A 21,492-nucleotide genomic window follows, 5' to 3' on the forward strand; every position below is an offset into this window, starting at 1 on the left:
TTTGATATACTTGAATAATGCTGCCAAGGCAATAATACCTGTACACTGGAGATCTGACAAACCCCCATCTATAACAAATTGGTTTAAAAGAAGCAACTTATATGACTATGAACAACATCACACATTCAGCCCAAGATAGATATATAGAATTTATGTCTACTTGGCTTAGAAGATACATACAAGTCAAATTTGGATGTGCCTTTGGTCTTAAACCCAGCTACCTCATTTACTTGAGATAGGTGTGGCATGGCATAGGCCTTACCGAGACTTTTCCAGGTAGGTAGACACTGCTGGTCAAGGAATCCTCATTGAGGATTATGCATGCACTAAAGGGCTGATTTATTAAAGGGCGAAAGACCCTTCAATAAATCAATAGAGCTTTTTCTCTCTTCAAAGGGTTACCGCTGGCAACAATGCTGGAGGAATGATTGCTTTTGCATGGGGAAGCCTATTTAACAAGTATTGAGACACATGTACCATCACAATACCTGTTCTGTTATCACCATCTCATCCTAAGGCTAACCCTGCCTAATTTTTGTGGACCCCACCTACAGTTGTTTTGGTCCCACCTACATGAGGCCAATCCACCACTGATATGAGGACCCATCTACTAACCTTAAATAATCCTCCCACAGATGCTTATTCTGGGGTAAAACAAAAAAGTATTAGATTTTCAGATCCACGAATATTACTTTGTAAAAGACCATAGGTTCTATTACATGCAATTCCCCTATTGCCACATCCATTTCCCCAAACGTCCCAGCATACAACTTGTTGATGATTATTATTATATATTCCCTTCCTCCCCCTAATTACCTGCCTTTCATATATTGCAGTTTGATTCATTCTAGACTTTGTATTATTTTAACAATTATATTATTGGACATTTATTACAGTGTAAAAGTTTCTTATTTTACTCGTTACAATAAATAAAGAATATATGCAAATACTTCTTGTTGAGCTACAGCAGTGCAGCCCTCTGAGCCTTCACCTGTGGCCCCTGCTCCTACCTGTTTGATTGTCAGATGTATTTGTTATAGCTTGTAACACTTGTTTAAAATGCCAGCTGATATGTTATTATAGATAGGTGTCTCTATCTTTGATTAGATGTATTGTTTTAAATTATCATTGAGATCTTCTTGAAGGTTAGACGGCTGCACCGTATGCTCCCCGAAGTGTATCAGATTGCCCATCACTGAGCTAGAACATCAACATGGGCTACGCGCTATACTCTTTCGCTGGCCATTGTACAACTACATTCCCTATCATGTCATGTTTACTGAATAAAATAATATAATTTTAAATACACATTTTCCAGTAAATCTTTACTTCCAAAGCTTAGAGCATAGGAATAGATGATGGGACTTCAATCTAACATTAGATTGTTAGATTATCCCTTAGATTGTACGCTCCTCTGAGCAGGGCCATCTCTCCTCCTGTTTCCACCACTTCTAACTCTGCTCTCCAGCTACTTAGCCCTCCTCCTCAAAGGTCCTCCACCCCACATCCACTTTCGCTCCCTCCTCCCCCTGGGGGTCTCCCTGTCTTCCGCGCCCCCCTTCTTGGGCCCCGTCGTTTTCGGATCCTCCCTCCCCCTTCCCCGCCCTCTCTAGCTGTGCATTGAGCGTACTGAGTTGCTGTGTTTACTGTACTGTGCTGTCTCCCATTGTATTGTGATTTTGTTTGTCTCTGTACGGCGCTGCGGATGCCTTGTAGCGCCTTATAAATAAATATTAATAATAATAATAATAACATGCAGAAAAATAGGAATTTTATTGTACAGTTGGTCAATACTGAAAAACAGGGACAATTTCAGGGCCAAAAAATTCCAGGATCAAATTTTGGGACTGCTGCTTGCACAATAGAGAGATGATGGGGTTGTACTCCAAGGTATCACCCATGAAATGCTTCAATGCCTGATATCAGCAACAAAGTGTCTTTGGAATGTTGGCAACTATACTTAGCCTGACATAACAGAACAATAGCATGTACTCAGCTGCATATGCAATGTAAGGACAATAGAAATATCTCAAGTAGCCTCTTTATGAAAGGTAACATTAAATATAATAACTAACCTACTCCTACTGCCTAGATAAGACATGACTAGCTATTGTTAAGCCATAAAGAGAAACACCAAGACTGCATGACATTGTATTGTACGAAATAGCCGTTTATTTTACACATTGCAGTTAATATTGCAGTTTAGTTAACAATTTTCTTGAGGCTGACCGCTAAAAGTATCAATTATGGTAGAAAACAAAATAGGAAGAACACGCTCCCTAATTACAGCATTAAACTAGCATTAAGGGGGGCACGACTTAAACCTCTTGTTGAGACTGAGCCCCAAAAATTCCCCACTATCACACTATATCGCCAAAACTGGAGAAAAGTACATGAAAAACAGCAATCAGCCACAAAAACATCACCAGCTGCTCTGCCAGCACGCTCACTAAAATGTAAGGACGGATGGGCAGACGGGCAGTGCCACCCCTGTGTATGGATGAATGGGTAGACGGGCAATGCCGCCCCTGTGTATGGATGAATGGGTAGATGGGCAATGCCGCACCTGTGTAAGGACGAATGGGCAGACGTGCAATACTGCCCCTGTGTATGGATGGATGGGTAGACGGGCAATACCGCCCCTGTGTAAGGACAGATGGGCAATGCCGCACCTGTGTAAGGACGGATGGGCAGATAGGCAATGCCGCCCCTGTGCAAGGACGGATGGGCAGATGTGCAATGCCGCACCTGTGTAAGGACGGATGGGTAGACGAGCAAAGCCACCCCTGTGTAAGGATGGATGGGCAGACAGGCAATGCCACCCCTGTGTAAGGACAGATGAATAGAGGGGCAATGCTGCCCCTCTAACAACATAACTGTTCTGAATTCCTCTGGTTACTGTGTCTACTCTTTAGGATAAGAATATTTTTTTTACAATCATGTTTTTTTTTAATAAGCAAGAATTGTTGAGCTCTAGATGTTGCTATAGTGATAACATTTGAACACTTTGCTCTGTTGCTATATGAACCGCACATTTTTTTGCATACACAAAGATCATAATTGCCAACATTTTAAAACTGCTTCCAGGAACATTTTGCTCCTGATTCAGGGAATCTCAGCACATCACGGTACTGTCTTAGTGGATCTTGGAGCAATACAACCTTATCATATCACTATTTGATTATAACTCGCTGTTCCAAACAAAAATGGTAACAAACGTGCAGAAAAAGAGGACTTTTATGGTGCAGTTGTGCAATATGAACATACAGAAACATTGCCAGGTACAAATCATTAAAACCTGAGACTGTACCTGGAAATTAGGGACAGTTGGCCCCTATGAAAAATGATAGAGGGTACATTATCGTGGTTTCCTTGATCATACTTTGTGCTGATAGTGGGCGCAGCGCAGGCAGTGATGGAACTACCTGCGCTGTGTGGGGTGTAATGGCTATGGGCAGTGATGGAACTACCGCCATTGTGTGGAGTGTGACGGCTATAGGCAGTGATGGAACTACCTGCGCTGTGTGGGGTGTGACGGCTATGGGCAGTGATGGAACTACCGCCGTTGTGTGGAGTGTGACGGCTATAGGCAGTGATGGAACTACCGCCGTTGTGTGGGGTGTGGCGGCTATGGGCAGTGATGAAACTACCGCCTCTGTGTGGGGTGTGACGGCTATGGGCAGTGATGAAACTACCGCCGTTGTGTGGGGTGTGACGGCTATAGGCAGTGATGGAACTACCGCCGTTGTGTGGGGTGTGGCGGCTATAGGCAGTGATGGAACTACCGCCGTTGTGTATGGTGTGGCGGCTATGGGCAGTGATGAAACTACCGCCGCTGTGTGGGGTGTGACGGCTATGGGCAGTGATGAAACTACCGCAGCTGTGTGGTGTGTGATGGCTATGGGCTAACCCCTTATCTCTGAGCCACATAGCCACTGCCTCCCCTGCAGTGGTGCTAGTTACAGCACTGTGTGTCCCTCTTACACACTGAGCTACATAAACTGTTGGCATGTTATAAATACTGTATTCAGTAGAATCATTATAGGTATCAATCCATTTTTAAAGAGATTGGTTGTCAATAGTGCTCACTGCATAGTCAGTATGAAACAGAATATAAAAGTCTAGAATCCTTTACATAAAGAATACTGCTTTTTAGAGATTAAAAGAACAAAGTAGGGTAACTACAATGCCATGCAATGCTTGCATTGAATTATATTTTAGGGCTTGAATATGAGTGGATTATAAAATATTACATACTACCTGCAAGGTTGTATTGACTGTCCGAGTATGCAGCTATAATTCTTTATGTGCTATGTATTGCTATTTGAGTGGACTGTCCCATAGAGGGCTATCTTGGGCTAAGTCCCTGAACTACCATTTTGTTTTCCTAATGAGCGGAGTTTCGAGCCCCCAGACTAAAATTTGTCAGCCAGCCCCTGCTGTGCACCCATGCAGAATTTGAGAAGCTGTTATCCTGGTTTTGCCAATGTACTGTGAGTCAGTGGGCGGAGTGGGCATGTATAAGGTGGTATGCCATACCACCACTTCTTTTACTGCCTTCATTATAAAGCTATCAAAATCCAATCACTTACATTTTCTATATGGCCATACTGCACTTCTATATGCCCATATCGCCACTTCTATATGCCCATAACGCCAATTCTACATGCTCATACCGTCACTTCTATATGTCCATACAGCCACTTCTACATGCTCATACCGTCACTTCTATATGTCCATACTGACACTTCTACATGCTCATACCGTCACTTCTATATGTCCATACCGCCACTTCTATATGTCCATACCGCCACTTCTATATGCTCATACCGTCACTTCTATATGCTCAGACCGTCACTTCTATATGCTCACACCGCCAATTCTCTATGCCCATACCACCACTTTTATATGTTCATACCACCACTTCTACATGCTCATACCGCCACTTCTATATGTCCATACCGCCACTTCTATATGTCCATACCGCCACCTCTATATGTCCATACCGCCACTTCTATATGCTCATACCGCCACTTCTACATGCTCATACCGTCACTTCTATATGTCCATACCGCCACTTCTATATGTCCATACCGCCACTTCTACATGCTCATACCGTCACTTCTATATGTCCATACCGCCACTTCTACATGCTCACACCGTCACTTCTATATGTCTATACCGCCACTTCTACATGCTCATATCGTCACTTCTATATGTCCATACCGCCACTTCTACATGCTCATACCGTCACTTCTACATGCTCATACCCTCATTTCTATATGTCCATACCGCCACTTCTATATGTCCATACCGCCACTTCTACATGCTCATACCGTCACTTCTATATGTCCATACCGCCACTTCTACATGCTCATACCGTCACTTCTATATGTCCATACCGCCACTTCTATATGTCCATACCGCCACTTCTACATGCTCATACCGTCACTTCTATATGTCCATACCGCCACTTCTACATGCTCATACCGTCACTTCTATATGTCCATACCGCCACTTCTACATGTCCATACCGCCACTTCTATATGCTCATACCGTCACTTCTATATGCTCAGACCGTCACTTCTATATGCTCATACCGCCACTTCTATATGCCCATACCACCACTTCTATATGTTCATACCGCCACTTCTATATGCCCATACCACCACTTCTATGTGCCCATGCCACCACTTCTATATGTCCATACCGCCACTTCTATATGTCCATACCATCACTTCTATATGTCCATACTGCCACTTCTATATGCTCATACCGTCACTTCTATATGGCCATACCGCCACTTCTATATGCTCAGATAGTCACTTCTATATGTCCATACCGCCACTTCTATATGTCCATACCGCCACTTCTATATGTCCATACCGTCACTTCTATATGTCCATACCGTCACTTCTATATGTCCATACCGTCACTTCTATATGCTCATACCATCACTTCTATATGTCCATACCATCACTTCTATATGTCCATACCGCCACTTCTATATGTCCATACCGCCACTTCTATATGCCCATACCACCACTTCTTTGTGCCCATGCCACCACTTCTATATGTCCATACCGCCAATTCTATATGTCCTTACCATCACTTCTATATGTCCATACTGCCACTTGTATATGCTCATACCGTCACTTCTATATGTCCATACCGCCACTTCTACATGCTCAGACCGTCACTTCTATATGCTCATACCGCCACTTCTATATGCCCATACCACCACTTCTATATGTTCATACCGCCACTTCTATATGCCCATACCACCACTTCTATGTGCCCATGCCACCACTTCTATATGTCCATACCACCACTTCTATATGTCCATACCATCACTTCTATATGTCCATACTGCCACTTCTATATGCTCATACCGTCACTTCTATATGTCCATACCGCCACTTCTATATGCTCAGACAGTCACTTCTATATGTCCATACCGCCACTTCTATATGTCCATACCGCCACTTCTATATGTCCATACCGTCACTTCTATATGTCCATACCGTCACTTCTATATGTCCATACCGTCACTTCTATATGCTCATACCATCACTTCTATATGTCCATACCATCACTTCTATATGTCCATACCGCCACTTCTATATGTCCATACCGCCACTTCTATATGTCCATACGGCCACTTCTATATGTCCATACCGCCACTTCTATATGTCCATACCGCCACTTCTACATGCTCATACCGTCACTTCTATATGTCCATACCGCCACTTCTACATGCTCATACCGTCACTTCTATATGTCCATACCGCCACTTCTACATGTCCATACCGCCACTTCTATATGCTCATACCGTCACTTCTATATGCTCAGACCGTCACTTCTATATGCTCATACCGCCACTTCTATATGCCCATACCACCACTTCTATATGTTCATACCGCCACTTCTATATGCCCATACCACCACTTCTATGTGCCCATGCCACCACTTCTATATGTCCATACCGCCACTTCTATATGTCCATACCATCACTTCTATATGTCCATACTGCCACTTCTATATGCTCATACCGTCACTTCTATATGTCCATACCGCCACTTCTATATGCTCAGACAGTCACTTCTATATGTCCATACCGCCACTTCTATATGTCCATACCGCCACTTCTATATGTCCATACCGTCACTTCTATATGTCCATACCGTCACTTCTATATGTCCATACCGTCACTTCTATATGCTCATACCATCACTTCTATATGTCCATACCATCACTTCTATATGTCCATACCGCCACTTCTATATGTCCATACCGCCACTTCTATATGTCCATACGGCCACTTCTATATGTCCATACCGCCACTTCTACATGCTCATACCGTCACTTCTATATGTCCATACCGTCACTTCTATATGCTCATACCGCCACTTCTATATGTCCATACCGCCACTTCTATATGTCCATACCGCCACTTCTATATGGCCATACCATCACTTCTATATGCTCATACCGTCACTTCTATATGTCCATACCGCCACTTCTACATGTCCATACCGCCACTTCTACATGTCCATACCGCCACTTCTATATGTCCATACCGCCACTTCTACATGTCCATACCGCCACTTCTATATGCTCATACCGTCACTTCTATATGTCCATACCGCCACTTCTAAATGTCCATACCGCCATTTCTACATGCTCATACCGTCACTTCTATATGTCCATACCGTCACTTCTATATGTCCATACCGCCACTTCTATATGCTCAGACCGTCACTTCTATATGTCCATACCGTCACTTCTATATGCTCATACCGTCACTTCTATATGCTCATACCGTCACTTCTATATGCTCATACCGCCACTTCTAAATGTCCATACCGTCACTTCTACATGCTCATACCGTCACTTCTATATGCCCATACCGCCACTTCTAAATGTCCATACCGTCACTTCTATATGTCCATACCGCCACTTCTATATGTCCATATCGCCACTTGTACATGCTCATACCGCCACTTCTATATGCTCATACCGTCACTTCTATATGCTCAGACCGTCACTTCTATATGCTCATACCGCCAATTCTATATGCCCATACCGCCACTTCTATATGTCCATATCGCCACTTGTACATGCTCATACCGCCACTTCTATATGCTCATACCGTCACTTCTATATGCTCACACCGTCACTTCTATATGTCTATACCGCCACTTCTACATGCTCATACCGTCACTTCTATATGTCCATACCGCCACTTCTACATGCTCATACCGTCACTTCTACATGCTCATACCGTCACTTCTATATGTCCATACCGCCACTTCTATATGTCCATACCGCCACTTCTACATGCTCATACCGTCACTTCTATATGTCCATACCGCCACTTCTACATGCTCATACCGTCACTTCTATATGTCCATACCGCCACTTCTACATGTCCATACCGCCACTTCTATATGCTCATACCGTCACTTCTATATGCTCAGACCGTCACTTCTATATGCTCATACCGCCACTTCTATATGCCTATACCACCACTTCTATATGTTCATACCGCCACTTCTATATGCCCATACCACCACTTCTATGTGCCCATGCCACCACTTCTATATGTCCATACCGCCACTTCTATATGTCCATACCATCACTTCTATATGTCCATACTGCCACTTCTATATGCTCATACCGTCACTTCTATATGTCCATACCGCCACTTCTATATGCTCAGACAGTCACTTCTATATGTCCATACCGTCACTTCTATATGTCCATACCGCCACTTCTATATGTCCATACCGTCACTTCTATATGTCCATACCATCACTTCTATATGTCCATACCGTCACTTCTATATGCTCATACCATCACTTCTATATGTCCATACCATCACTTCTATATGTCCTTACCGCCACTTCTATATGTCCATACCGCCACTTCTATATGTCCATACCGCCACTTCTATATGTCCATACCGCCACTTCTACATGCTCATACCGTCACTTCTATATGTCCATACCGTCACTTCTATATGCTCATACCGCCACTTCTATATGTCCATACCGCCACTTCTATATGTCCTTACCGCCACTTCTATATGTCCATACCATCACTTCTATATGCTCATACCGTCACTTCTATATGTCCATACCGCCACTTCTATATGTCCATACCGCCACTTCTACATGTCCATACCGCCACTTCTATATGTCCATACCGCCACTTCTACATGTCCATACCGCCACTTCTATATGCTCATACCGTCACTTCTATATGTCCATACCGCCACTTCTATATGTCCATACCGCCACTTCTACATGCTCATACCGTCACTTCTATATGTCCATACCGTCACTTCTATATGTCCATACCGCCACTTCTATATGCTCAGACCGTCACTTCTATATGTCCATACCGTCACTTCTATATGCTCATACCGTCACTTCTATATGCTCATACCGCCACTTCTAAATGTCCATACCGTCACTTCTACATGCTCATACCGTCACTTCTATATGCCCATACCGCCACTTCTAAATGTCCATACCGTCACTTCTATATGTCCATACCGCCACTTCTATATGTCCATATCGCCACTTGTACATGCTCATACCGTCACTTCTATATGTCCATACCGTCACTTCTATATGCTCATACCGCCACTTCTATATGTCCATACCGCCACTTCTATATGTCCATACCGCCACTTCTATATGCTCATACCGCCACTTCTATATGTCCATACCGTCACTTTTATATGTCCATACCCCCACTTCTACATGCTCATACCGTTACTTCTATATGTCCATACCGCCACTTCTATATGTCCATACCGCCACTTCTACATGTCCATACCATCACTTCTATATGTCCATATCGTCACTTCTATATGTCCATACCGTCACTTCTATATGTTCATACCGCATTTCTATATGTCCATACCGCCACTTCTACATGCTCATACCGTCACTTCTATATGTCCATACCGCCACTTCTATATGTCCATACCGTCACTTCTACATGTCCATACCGCCACTTCTATATGTCCATACCGCCACTTCTAAATGTCCATACCGCCACTTCTACATGCTCATACCGTCACTTCTATATGTCCATACCGTCACTTCTATATGTCCATACCGCCACTTCTATATGCTCAGACCGTCACTTCTATATGTCCATACCGTCACTTCTATATGCTCATACCGTCACTTCTATATGCTCATACCGTCACTTCTATATGCTCATACCGTCACTTCTATATGCTCATACCGCCACTTCTAAATGTCCATACCGTCACTTCTACATGCTCATACCGTCACTTCTATATGTCCATACCGTCACTTCTATAGGCTCATACCGTCACTTCTATATGCTCATACCGCCACTTCTAAATGTCCATACCGTCACTTCTATATGCTCATACCGCCACTTCTAAATGTCCATACCGTCACTTCTATATGTCCATACCGCCACTTCTATATGCTCATACCGTCACTTCTACATGCTCATACCGCCACTTCTGTATGCTCATACCGCCACTTCTATATATCTATACTGCCATTTCAATATGTCCATATCACCACTGCTATATGTCCATACCGCCACTTCTGTATGCTCATACCGTCACTTCTATATGTCTATAACGCCACTTCTATATGTCCATAACGCCACTTCTATATGCTCATACCGCCACTTCTATATGTTCGTACCGCCACTTCTAAATGTCCATACCGCCACTTCTAAATGTCCATACCGTCACTTCTACATGCTCAGACCGTCACTTCTATATGTCCATACCGTCACTTCTATATGCTCATACCGTCACTTCTATATGCTCATACCGTCACTTCTATATGCTCATACCGCCACTTCTAAATGTCCATACCGTCACTTCTACATGCTCATACCATCACTTCTATATGCCCATACCGTCACTTCTAAATGTCCATACCGTCACTTCTATATGTCCATATCGCCACTTCTATATGTCCATATCGCCACTTGTACATGCTCATACCGTCACTTCTATATGTCCATACCGTCACTTCTATATGCTCATACCGCCACTTCTATATGCTCATACAGTCACTTCTACATGCTCATACCGTCACTTCTATATGTCCATACCGTCACTTCTATATGCTCATACCGCCACTTCTATATGTCCATACCGCCACTTCTATATGTCCATACCGCCACTTCTATATGTCCATACCGCCACTTCTATATGTCCATACCGTCACTTTTATATGTCCATACCGCCACTTCTACATGCTCATACCGTCACTTCTATATGTCCATACCGCCACTTCTATATGTCCATACCGCCACTTCTACATGTCCATACCATCACTTCTATATGTCCATACCGTCACTTCTATATGTCCATACCGTCACTTCTATATGTCCATACCGCCACTTCTATATGTCCATACCGCCACTTCTACATGCTCATACCGTCACTTCTATATGTCCATACCGCCACTTCTATATGTCCATACCGTCACTTCTACATGTCCATACCGCCACTTCTATATGTCCATACCGCCACTTCTAAATGTCCATACCGCCACTTCTACATGCTCATACCGTCACTTCTATATGTCCATACCGTCACTTCTATATGTCCATACCGCCACTTCTATATGCTCAGACCGTCACTTCTATATGTCCATACCGTCACTTCTATATGCTCATACCGTCACTTCTATATGCTCATACCGTCACTTCTATATGCTCATACCGCCACTTCTAAATGTCCATACCGTCACTTCTACATGCTCATACCGTCACTTCTATATGTCCATACCGTCACTTCTATATGCTCATACCGTCACTTCTATATGCTCATACCGCCACTTCTAAATGTCCATACCGTCACTTCTATATGCTCATACCGCCACTTCTAAATGTCCATACCGTCACTTCTATATGTCCATACCGCCACTTCTATATGCTCATACCGTCACTTCTACATGCTCATACCGCCACTTCTGTATGCTCATACCGCCACTTCTATATATCTATACTGCCATTTCAATATGTCCATATCACCACTGCTATATGTCCATACCGCCACTTCTGTATGCTCATACCGTCACTTCTATATGTCCATAACGCCACTTCTATATGTCCATAACGCCACTTCTATATGCTCATACCGCCACTTCTATATGTTCGTACCGCCACTTCTATATGCCCATACCACTACCTCTACATTTCTCCTTGACCACTGCTGTGAGTGTGCTGTGTATATTTGGTGGAACCAGAGCACATAGCCTTGTTATTACTAAGCTCACACTGATATTTCTCTCACCTGATTTCCCAGCTCCGCGACACCCCAGCAGCACCAGGTTACATTCTGCATGCAGGCTCCGTTCATTGGAAGCAGTGAAGTGAGAGGCATTGAGAACTCTGGGTTTCCCAAACATCAGAGACATTATCTGCCATTAGCATCAAGAAAATAGGGTTAAACAATGCAGTACAACATCTAAGAAGAAAAATGAACTGTAATTTAAGATGTTCACACATTGTTATTCTAATATAAATGCAGACTACAGATTGTTATAGCACACACAAGATACTGGGGAGGTGGTTGGGATTAAAAGCAGAGAAACATATGAAGTGAAGTTAGATTTGGAGTGAAGTTATAAAAACAAAATGAACAAAACCAGATTTATATTAATTCATATTACATTGAATGTGTCTGTAATCAAAACAATAACAGTAGATTGTCCTTCAGAATTATTATATGTAGTGGGATTACATTTGAAAGAAATTTCCAGTCTCATAAATGTCTTTTGAAAAAAATTAATAATTCACCTCTCAAACCTCCCTAGCGAGCAGGGCTCATCCCTGGCCCCTCTTCCTATGCACTGGCGGGAAACCTGTCTATATTGGGAGGATCTGATGTACAGAACTGGGAGATGTGAAGCATTATGTGGCTCCCACCTTCCTCCATGTCATGATTTTGCGTAATTTCACGGACATAATTAGTTTTAACATTTCCACCAGAAAGTCATTGGTGCTGCAACTTTCAAATGGTAGTGTGTTTTAATTTTCTATTCTGTACAAAAAAAAAGGACTGTTAGAATCTGATTGGTTGCTAAGGGTTACACCACCTTTGTCATGTCCTTCTTTCTGCAACGTAGATTTTATGAGTTTCTGAATGACTACAATACCCATTGGAAAAATATATACTAAGCATAGTTAGTGATTGATTATGTGGGCTGCTTTTAACATTTGACATGTATCGTGTTCCATGTTGAATACTATATAGACCACTGATGGCCCACAGGTGGCCCTCCGATCCTTCATCTGTGGCCCCCAGCTCCTTCCTGCTTTATTATCAGATTTGTTTGTTATATCTTGTAACACTTGTTTAATACGTCTGCTATGTTATTACAAGAAGGTGTCTGTTTGATTATATGAACTCTTTTAACTTATTACTCAGACTAAGAATAATGAGTGACCCTCTAGAAGGTTAGAGGGCCAGCCATGTTGCCCTTCAAGTGTGTCAAGTTTCCCTTCACTGGTACATACAGATATACGAGTGGTAATCAGAGCAGCCAAGAGAAATTTTAGAAGCGCCAGTACAGCAACTTTTTGGGGCTACATACATAGCCACCGAAGGGGGTGTGGCCAAACTAGGATGATGACTCCTCCCACTAAACAGGCAGGCTAGTGTCCCCAGTACTTTGAACCTGAACCCCTCACCCCCTTTCGGCACTTCTGGTGGTAATAAAAGTACACCAGACAAGGACGAGATTACCAAGTACACACCCCTGACAGTCTTCTCTGTCTAACTGCAACTTTTTATAGCGACACAAAAGGTAATTTACAAAAAGTGCAACACTTTTTGCGGACGTTTGCTTGGTTTTCCGGGAAAGTGTATAAATCTGTGGGCCCAGTTGACGGTGTTTGCTAGAGGACAGATGTAAGCAGCAGCTGATGAAGGACTTAGACAGGTCGTGGTGTGGGTTAAGCGTATCAGTGCACCTTACTTTGTACTGGATTGGTAAAACAAGATTTTGTTTTGGGTGGCGGGGATCATTTAGATGAGATAGAGATGTCGGTACATTTAGAGGAGTGTTTCACGCTTTGCAGTAGAGTGCACAACATTTTTGTCTCCCCCCATACTTATAAGGGGGCACATTTTATAACTTACACTTGAGTTCTTTCAGGAAAGCTAATTTCTTGGTGACGCATGTAATTAAGGCGGCCCCAATGTCCCCTCTCATGACTAAGCAATAAATTACGTCAAACTGAGCAATATTTTAAGAGAAAACAAGAAATATTTAAAGTAATAAAGGGGGTCATTTTAAGGTCGTAGTAGACTGGATCTTTGTGTGATGCTTTTACTGTTCCCATCATGTTGTTATTATTATCGTTTATTTATAGGGTGGAACATTATTCTACAGCAGAGAATTTGCCTTCTACTTAAACATAAAATACTAAACTAACTAAATAACAAACACACTGGGCAAACATAAAACATAATGAAGAACATACAAGCAACAAATATAAAGACACACATCTTGACAAGATGAGAATGGACAAGACAACAGAATAATCTAAAACTCTTTTTCAGGATTACCCGCAAAACTAGGCACAGTCTGATTTTAGGGAAGTGTTTCCAAAGACCATGAAGTAAGCGTACACTTTATAAAAGGCATTGCACACAAATACATAGATCAAACGTGAAATATTTATAAACAGCAAAGTATGCTCTGTATACAAACAGACCATATGTATAATAACAACATTCACATGACAGATGTCAAAATTCCTAAGCAGTGCATTCACTCCACTCCCCTCACTAACTATAATGTGGTGCTATGAACGATTTTGGGTCTGTAAATTCTCTAGTATAATTCCATCCAACTGGTTGCCCATTGGCCAAATAACAATCTCCAAAATCATTTTGTGGCCCTCGTCGTCCCTGAGAACCTACATATGTTCTATATTATTTTTTATACACGATATATGGCTTATGAATATTAATTTAGAACCAATAACTGTTCCGTCCTCTGAAGCACTGTGCAGCATTGCTATAAATTATCACGGTCAGGGGAGAGCTGGCAAAGTTTAGCCTATTTTAAAAGAACAAAATTGCAGGTGGCCCAGTGACCCAGCCCAAGGAAGCCCATTATGAGATGGGCCCAGGGGGCAGATACTTCCAGCCCAGCCTGCCCCTGATCACAGTAAAGGGCAAATGACAAATGATAAATGAGAGCGCCAGCTGGGGCAATGTTTGAGGATAGGTTGTTTGTAACCCTTGACATAATGCATTACAGAACACACCTATCTGACCACTGAAGTAAAGGGTGTTAATTAATAGTTTGCTGTGAACATTGAGCTAGTTGAGTCAGAGACCAATTAATATTATTTTATATATATTTTACTTAGACACTTCTCTCTGTAGCACACAGTTTGCACTATATTACTGTTCAGTGCATCCTAACAACCACAATAACACATACTATTTACCAAGAGCCCTCACTGCGTAACACACAAGATGCTGACTGTCTGGCACAACACATAAAGGTTGACCTGTGAAACACACAATATGCCAGGTACAGTCAAATAAGTCACATAAAGATTTCAGATGGATTCATGGATTATGCATCAAAGTACTCTCACCTGGCATTAGTGAGAAGAGAAGAGTTTTGTGTCTGACAGCTTAGAGACTCTGTGATTTTCCATGATACCAAGAGAGCTTCACATATCCATCGGAGAAGATGCTGGAGAAGCACATTTTATGTCAGGAGCGTGGTCCACGGTACAGGGATGAAAGGTCCTACCAGGAGATGCTCCTTAATCCTCTGTAATTCTGGGATCTGTGCTAATTTCCTGTAGATTTGTTTTACCACCGCCTCAGATGTCTCTTCCCAACAGCTGGAATACACCCAGCTCTCCCCTCCCTGTATCTACACCCCCTCCCACCAGATACTGTTAGGTGTTTCTCAAGTTATGTTCCAAGCTTCCGTTGTGTCCCAGTCACTACTGGTGTGTGCAGATATGCAGCAATGCCTTATGATGGTGTCTGTTCTTTCTTTGGTTATTGGCAGTTATATCACATTATAAAATGCTCTGTGATGTAACACATGGAGTTATTAAACTTTATAAAGTATTCTTTCCTCTATTCCAGGTGCTCTGATTTCCCCTCTGATCAAGGCTTTATTCTGCCTGTAGCAGAGATGTCTCATTTTTCCTGCTCTCTTGCCAGATGTCTCTGTGCCCAGATTCCCTCTCACTGTCTCTCTTCGGTCTCCTGTTCCATCACTCTGCAGATGGGGCAGTGCTGTTCTATTCTGAACAGGCTGCCAAACTCCTTGTATGGGAAGTATTTTTTCAGTGCCCCAGAGGAAAAAACGGGAATCCTCTTCAGTTTGTCACAGATCATTAACGAAGCTAGAAAATGGTCCCTGGACATATTACTGCACTGTTCTAATGATGATGTTTATAATTCCCACTGTGTAATACACATATCACATGCTCTCTGAATAATACTGTACATAACATATGACCAAACACATGTCATATAATATGACAGATGTTATTAGGTGCTCTCTCTATATATATTTTCCTACCTACTTACCGGGCTGGATCTATTTATATTATCCCACATGTGATCTGGTAGGATATCCTGTAGATCACAGGTTACATTGAAATGCAGAATACAGACTTGCATAATACTGGTATATGATATCATTGTCGGATAGGGACATGAAGGGCCCACCAGGGGATGTCATGATAGGGGCCCACCAGAGGGGGAGTAGCCACCAGCTGAGTGTGTGACTAGAGAGGGCATGGTCTGCCCACCGAGGACATGACTAATGCCATATTGTAGCAAATAAGAATGACGTGTATGCAAAAAAGTGCACAGTCTGGACCCCAGCCTCTAGATCGGTACATAGCGGAACAGTCACCTAAAATCAGGACTGTCCCACCAGAATCAGAACAGTTGGCAGCTATCGTGCTCTCTCCTACCAGTCCATTCAGCTTTCACTTTGCTCAACCCACCGCTTTTCGGCTACTTTGCCGGCGGTTTTGCCTGCGCCGGATTTACTAAAGGCAAAGCCGCCGTCAAAACGGCCAGAAATGACTTTTTTCTAAACCACCACTTTACAAACCGCCATCCCGATTTTAACAATGATGAACATACAAACAGCCGGATTTACTAAGCTGGGGTTTGCAAAACCGCTGCAAAACAGCCATCCAAACGGCCAAAATGAAAGAGGTGGTTGTGATGCTGTTTGAGCAATCTCGCCATTCAGAACATAAGAGAAATGCCCATTTCATGTCCAATGATTGCTCCATTAGAATTGTATATAGTAGTAAATGGGCAAAGTGTTATGTAATTTCCGGGTACTTTTTTTTAAAAAAAAATTGATCCCTTTTTGATTGCAAATTAATTTGTGAAACCAAAATAATACTAGAATTTTTTTTTTTTTAAAAGGCAATAAAAATAACGGTGACTATAAATATTAAAGATGCACAATGTGGCATTACATAGTGAACCCATAATATAATGTTAATGTAATCCAAATGTGACAAACCAAAAAGGTGTTTCTGACTGAAATCACAGTCAATCACAGTCTATTGGGCAGCAGTTAATCATGATGCTTATAAAAAGGGTCCATCAAATGTTTTCCGGGGTGGGTTTGTTGGAGAATGGCTTTTGCAGGGAATGTGGTGCATTCTTGCCAGTGTATGTTTGCAGATTTTCATGTGATGAAGGCAGAAAGGCGGGAGGAGGAGGAGGAGGATGGACAGCAGTTGGCATCTGTTCCGTGGAGCCTGCGCAGACCGCGTGCTCCACGTGCATTTACAGTGCATTTGAATCTGGATTCTTTGGCTGATGTGGACGTAGTACAAATGTTTCAGCTCAATCGCACTAACCTGATGAGACTTTATGAGCAAGTGAAGGATGATTTGGAGCCTACAACCAGTCGCTCTAATGCAGTGTCAGGACTACTCAAACTACTGTGTGCAGTTCACATTTTGGCCACAGGTTCCTTTCAATCAGTGTCCTCCAGAGTTATTGGCATAACGCAGCCTATATTTTCCAGACATTTTGGACAGGTCTTAGTTGCCCTTAAAAGAGTTTGCTCTAGATATATCTGCTTCCCCAGCCAGGAGTCACAGTGGCTAAAGGTAGCTTTCTATAGGCTCTCGGGCATCCCAAATGTTATGGGAGCTATAGATTGCACTCATATCGGCCTGAGACCACCTCACCACAGGGCAGAGGTTTTCATTAATCGCCATCCCTGAATGTGCAGGTTGTCTGTGAAGCTAACATGCGTATAATGAGTGGTGTGGCAGGTTATCCTGGTTCATGTCATGACGCCTTTATCCTGAGACAGTCTACCCTTTATGCCAAATATGAAAGTGGTGAAATGGCTTTTGGGTATGTACTTACCATTTTTTTTATTTCCCTTATCCTTCCTAGAATTGCCGCACGTGTGCTAACTGCTGTACAACATAAAACAAACAACCCACAAGGGGTTAATGGCACACACTCTGGAATAGGGGGATGTATAGATGTGTATCTAGATATAAAAAATATGCACACATATATAGGTATATATACCCAAAAAATAGATAAATAGAGAAAATGATTCAATAGACAGGAATATCCTGGTCTCCCACTGCTGCAAACCCGTGGTCTATTGCATAAAGGCCACCAATAATGTCTAACAGACAAGTGAAAAACATGCTGCATTAAATGGTAGCTAACATTTTTGTTTAATTGTAGGAGATTCAGGATATTGGTGTCGCTCCTGGCTGATGACTTCTCTGCTGCATCCTCAAACTCCTGCACTGCACAAATATAATGAGGCACACATAGCCACTAGAGGTGTGATAGAGCGTACTTTTGGACTATTGAAAACCAGGTTCAGGTGCCTTGATAAATCTGGTGGTGTGCTTATGTATGCACCTGAAAAGGTGTCTGATATTGTGCTGGTTTGCTGTCTGCCTTATAATCTGGCTTTACAACAACTTAGCCCACCGATTATTGCAGTAGACAGTGAACAAGTAGGGGTCCATGTCCCATCTGGTGATGTGCAGAGCACAGAGGGGGTGGCAGATTAGAGACTGTCTCATTGCAAACTACTTTACATGTAACTGCATACTAGTAAAAGCATTTCTTTGTTAAAAATTTATTTGATGTGTGAGCAATGTTTTTTTTTTTTTTAAATTTTAGAGTTTGCAAGTTTGAAACAGAGGATAGTGTGTACTTCTCATGTGGTAATTTCGCAAATCACTGGTAAGTTACCGACAGATGTCAATGTGTAAGTGCCAATTGTGCAATGTTTTTTGAAAGCAGTATAATAGTGTTTAATTGCCAGAAAAGAAAGACTGTTTGCATTGAAATGTAACCACATTTATTGCGGTAGTAAACATAAACTATAAATGAACATTGCATAAACATGCACCAAAATGTACAAACTGTATTTGTGGTACGCGTAACTGTGGAGTAACAGGCTGCAAATAGTGCAACATTTTGACCAACGCTCAAAATGGTACATGGGTTGAATTGTAAACAACGGTTTTTAAGCATTTTTTACTTAACCAACAAATATTGGGCTACCAACGCCTTTTGGCAGGTACATCTGAGCCTCTGGAGACACTCTCTCCTCTCCCTCGGCCACCCCTGGTGCGAGCACCTCTCTTTGGAGGAGTACTTTGTATGGAGCAATTAGGCGTGCTAGCCGAAGTGGTTGTGGCCGATGACATTGGCAAATGAAAAGCGTAACATTATTTCATAGTGGATTTAGCCTGTCATTCTATTGACATTGGCATTCACCTCCCTTACTGTTTTGTGTAAGGCCTCCACAGCACCAGTCATTTGTATCATGGTGACATTTGATTGTTCTATAGCTGCAGCTCTACGATTTAAACCTACAGGAATTTGACTCTTACTGTGGTGTGCATGCCTCAAATGACCAACAATATGTGACATATATCTGGTTTGGCTGTTCATGAACTGGGATTGCAGGAGCTGAAATCTGGCAATTGATTGGGCCATTTCTCGCCCTGTATCCAGTGGAGGAGGTGCAGTTTGCTGCTCTTCTGTGTGTTCCGCAGGGCCAGTTGTTTGATCTTGGAGGTTAGACACGGGGGCATCAACCACTTGTAGGGTGATTAATCTGTCTTCCTCTGTGTGCCGTGACATTTGCAAGGACTGCCGCTGACCTGGCTGATAAGATGATCAACCACATGCCTCACAGACATGCCACTTGCTGCAAAATAACCCTACATGCCTTTAGATCTCCCACATGCACACTCAACTCCCCATATGCTACTCACACCGCTCCACATGTCTAAAAACACCTGCACAGTCAGAGCCCACAGAGGAAGGATGGAGAGCAAGTGGTTCTGAATGCACTATTCTCTCTCTTCCTCTGATTGGTTGTGCTTCGTGACCTCCCTGTAGTGTGCAGAGGAGCATATGACATGGAAGCAAGCTGCTCCCATTCAGTCGGATACTCTGCAATATAACAAAGACGGGGGCACAGAGCTGGGGGCCACAGGTAAAGGCATGTTGTTTTAGTAGCGGCCCGTGGGACACCTGTTACCCAGCACTGGTTTAGGTAACTACAATGCATAGTGTAGGCACCACCAGCTAGGGTAGGGGGCACACTAGGGATTTCCTCGGTACCCCAGTGGGTCAGTCCAACCCTAAACACTTCCCTTCCTGCAATGCATAAGAACTGTTCACGCAGGAGTTTGAGAAGTTTCCCTCTTATTAAGAAATCTCCCAAACATTCCGGGAGAGTAGACAACTATGGGGTTCTGGTGTCTGTAGTGGAGTGTGGAGGTAATATGTCACTTTTTAAATAGTTGCAAAGGAATATCTAGTAAAAACTAAACAAAGTATTTTAACTTCATGTTTCATATCTGTAAATTTCTATTTTGTGGTTTAATGCTCCTTAAGACAACAATAGTTATGTGCCTACAGGCTTCAAGGGTGTCAATCTGATCCTGCCTGGACACTCTAAATGAGGGTGAGCCACATCTAAATGAAGGAAAGGCTCAGTAACCATTTGAGAACCACTGAATTACAGCATATTTTCAGCCATAGGCCAGTACGTGTTGTTTGATGACAATTATCTATGAGATGATGTAAACATGTCAGTTAACACAGTGCTCTATATTTTCTGAAATGCACTTTCCACTACCTAATATGATCAGCTAAATTTGCAGGAACGTTGTGTTTATATATACCAATGGTTTTACATGCATTTGTGTATGTGTGTGTATTTTAGATACTGCGTATGTTCCTAAGTGCAAGTTCGTAATTATGTATCTGTCTGAGTGTCTGTGTATTTAAGCATGTCAAGCTGTGAATGTGGAAGAATACAAAGTCATTATCGGAGCTATATAAATTTAGCAGTTTCCATCTATCCCTCATTAATCACTGGAACAAGTAGCAACAGATGTGGGTCACTCGGCTGAGACCTCTGTTGTTAATGACTTTTGGACTGGAAG

The 21,492-nt window shown here is 42.6% G+C and overlaps 1 protein-coding gene across 1 annotated transcript in view; it reads right to left on the reverse strand.

Moving 5' to 3' along the window:
- Window positions 1-16,361, reverse strand: part of RASL12 (RAS like family 12) — a 39,146-nt gene extending 22,785 nt beyond the window's left edge. The window contains exons 1-2 of the mRNA XM_075207643.1: window positions 15,637-16,361; window positions 12,311-12,437 (exon numbers count right to left, since the gene is read on the reverse strand). Coding sequence (XP_075063744.1) covers window positions 12,311-12,434 — 124 coding nt within the window. The 5' untranslated portion in view covers window positions 12,435-12,437; window positions 15,637-16,361. The remainder of the gene's footprint in view (window positions 1-12,310; window positions 12,438-15,636) is intronic.
- Window positions 16,362-21,492: the final 5,131 nt, after the last annotated feature.

Source organism: Mixophyes fleayi, chromosome 4 (genome assembly GCF_038048845.1).
Source record: "Mixophyes fleayi isolate aMixFle1 chromosome 4, aMixFle1.hap1, whole genome shotgun sequence".
Taxonomy (NCBI): Eukaryota; Metazoa; Chordata; class Amphibia; order Anura; family Limnodynastidae; genus Mixophyes; species Mixophyes fleayi.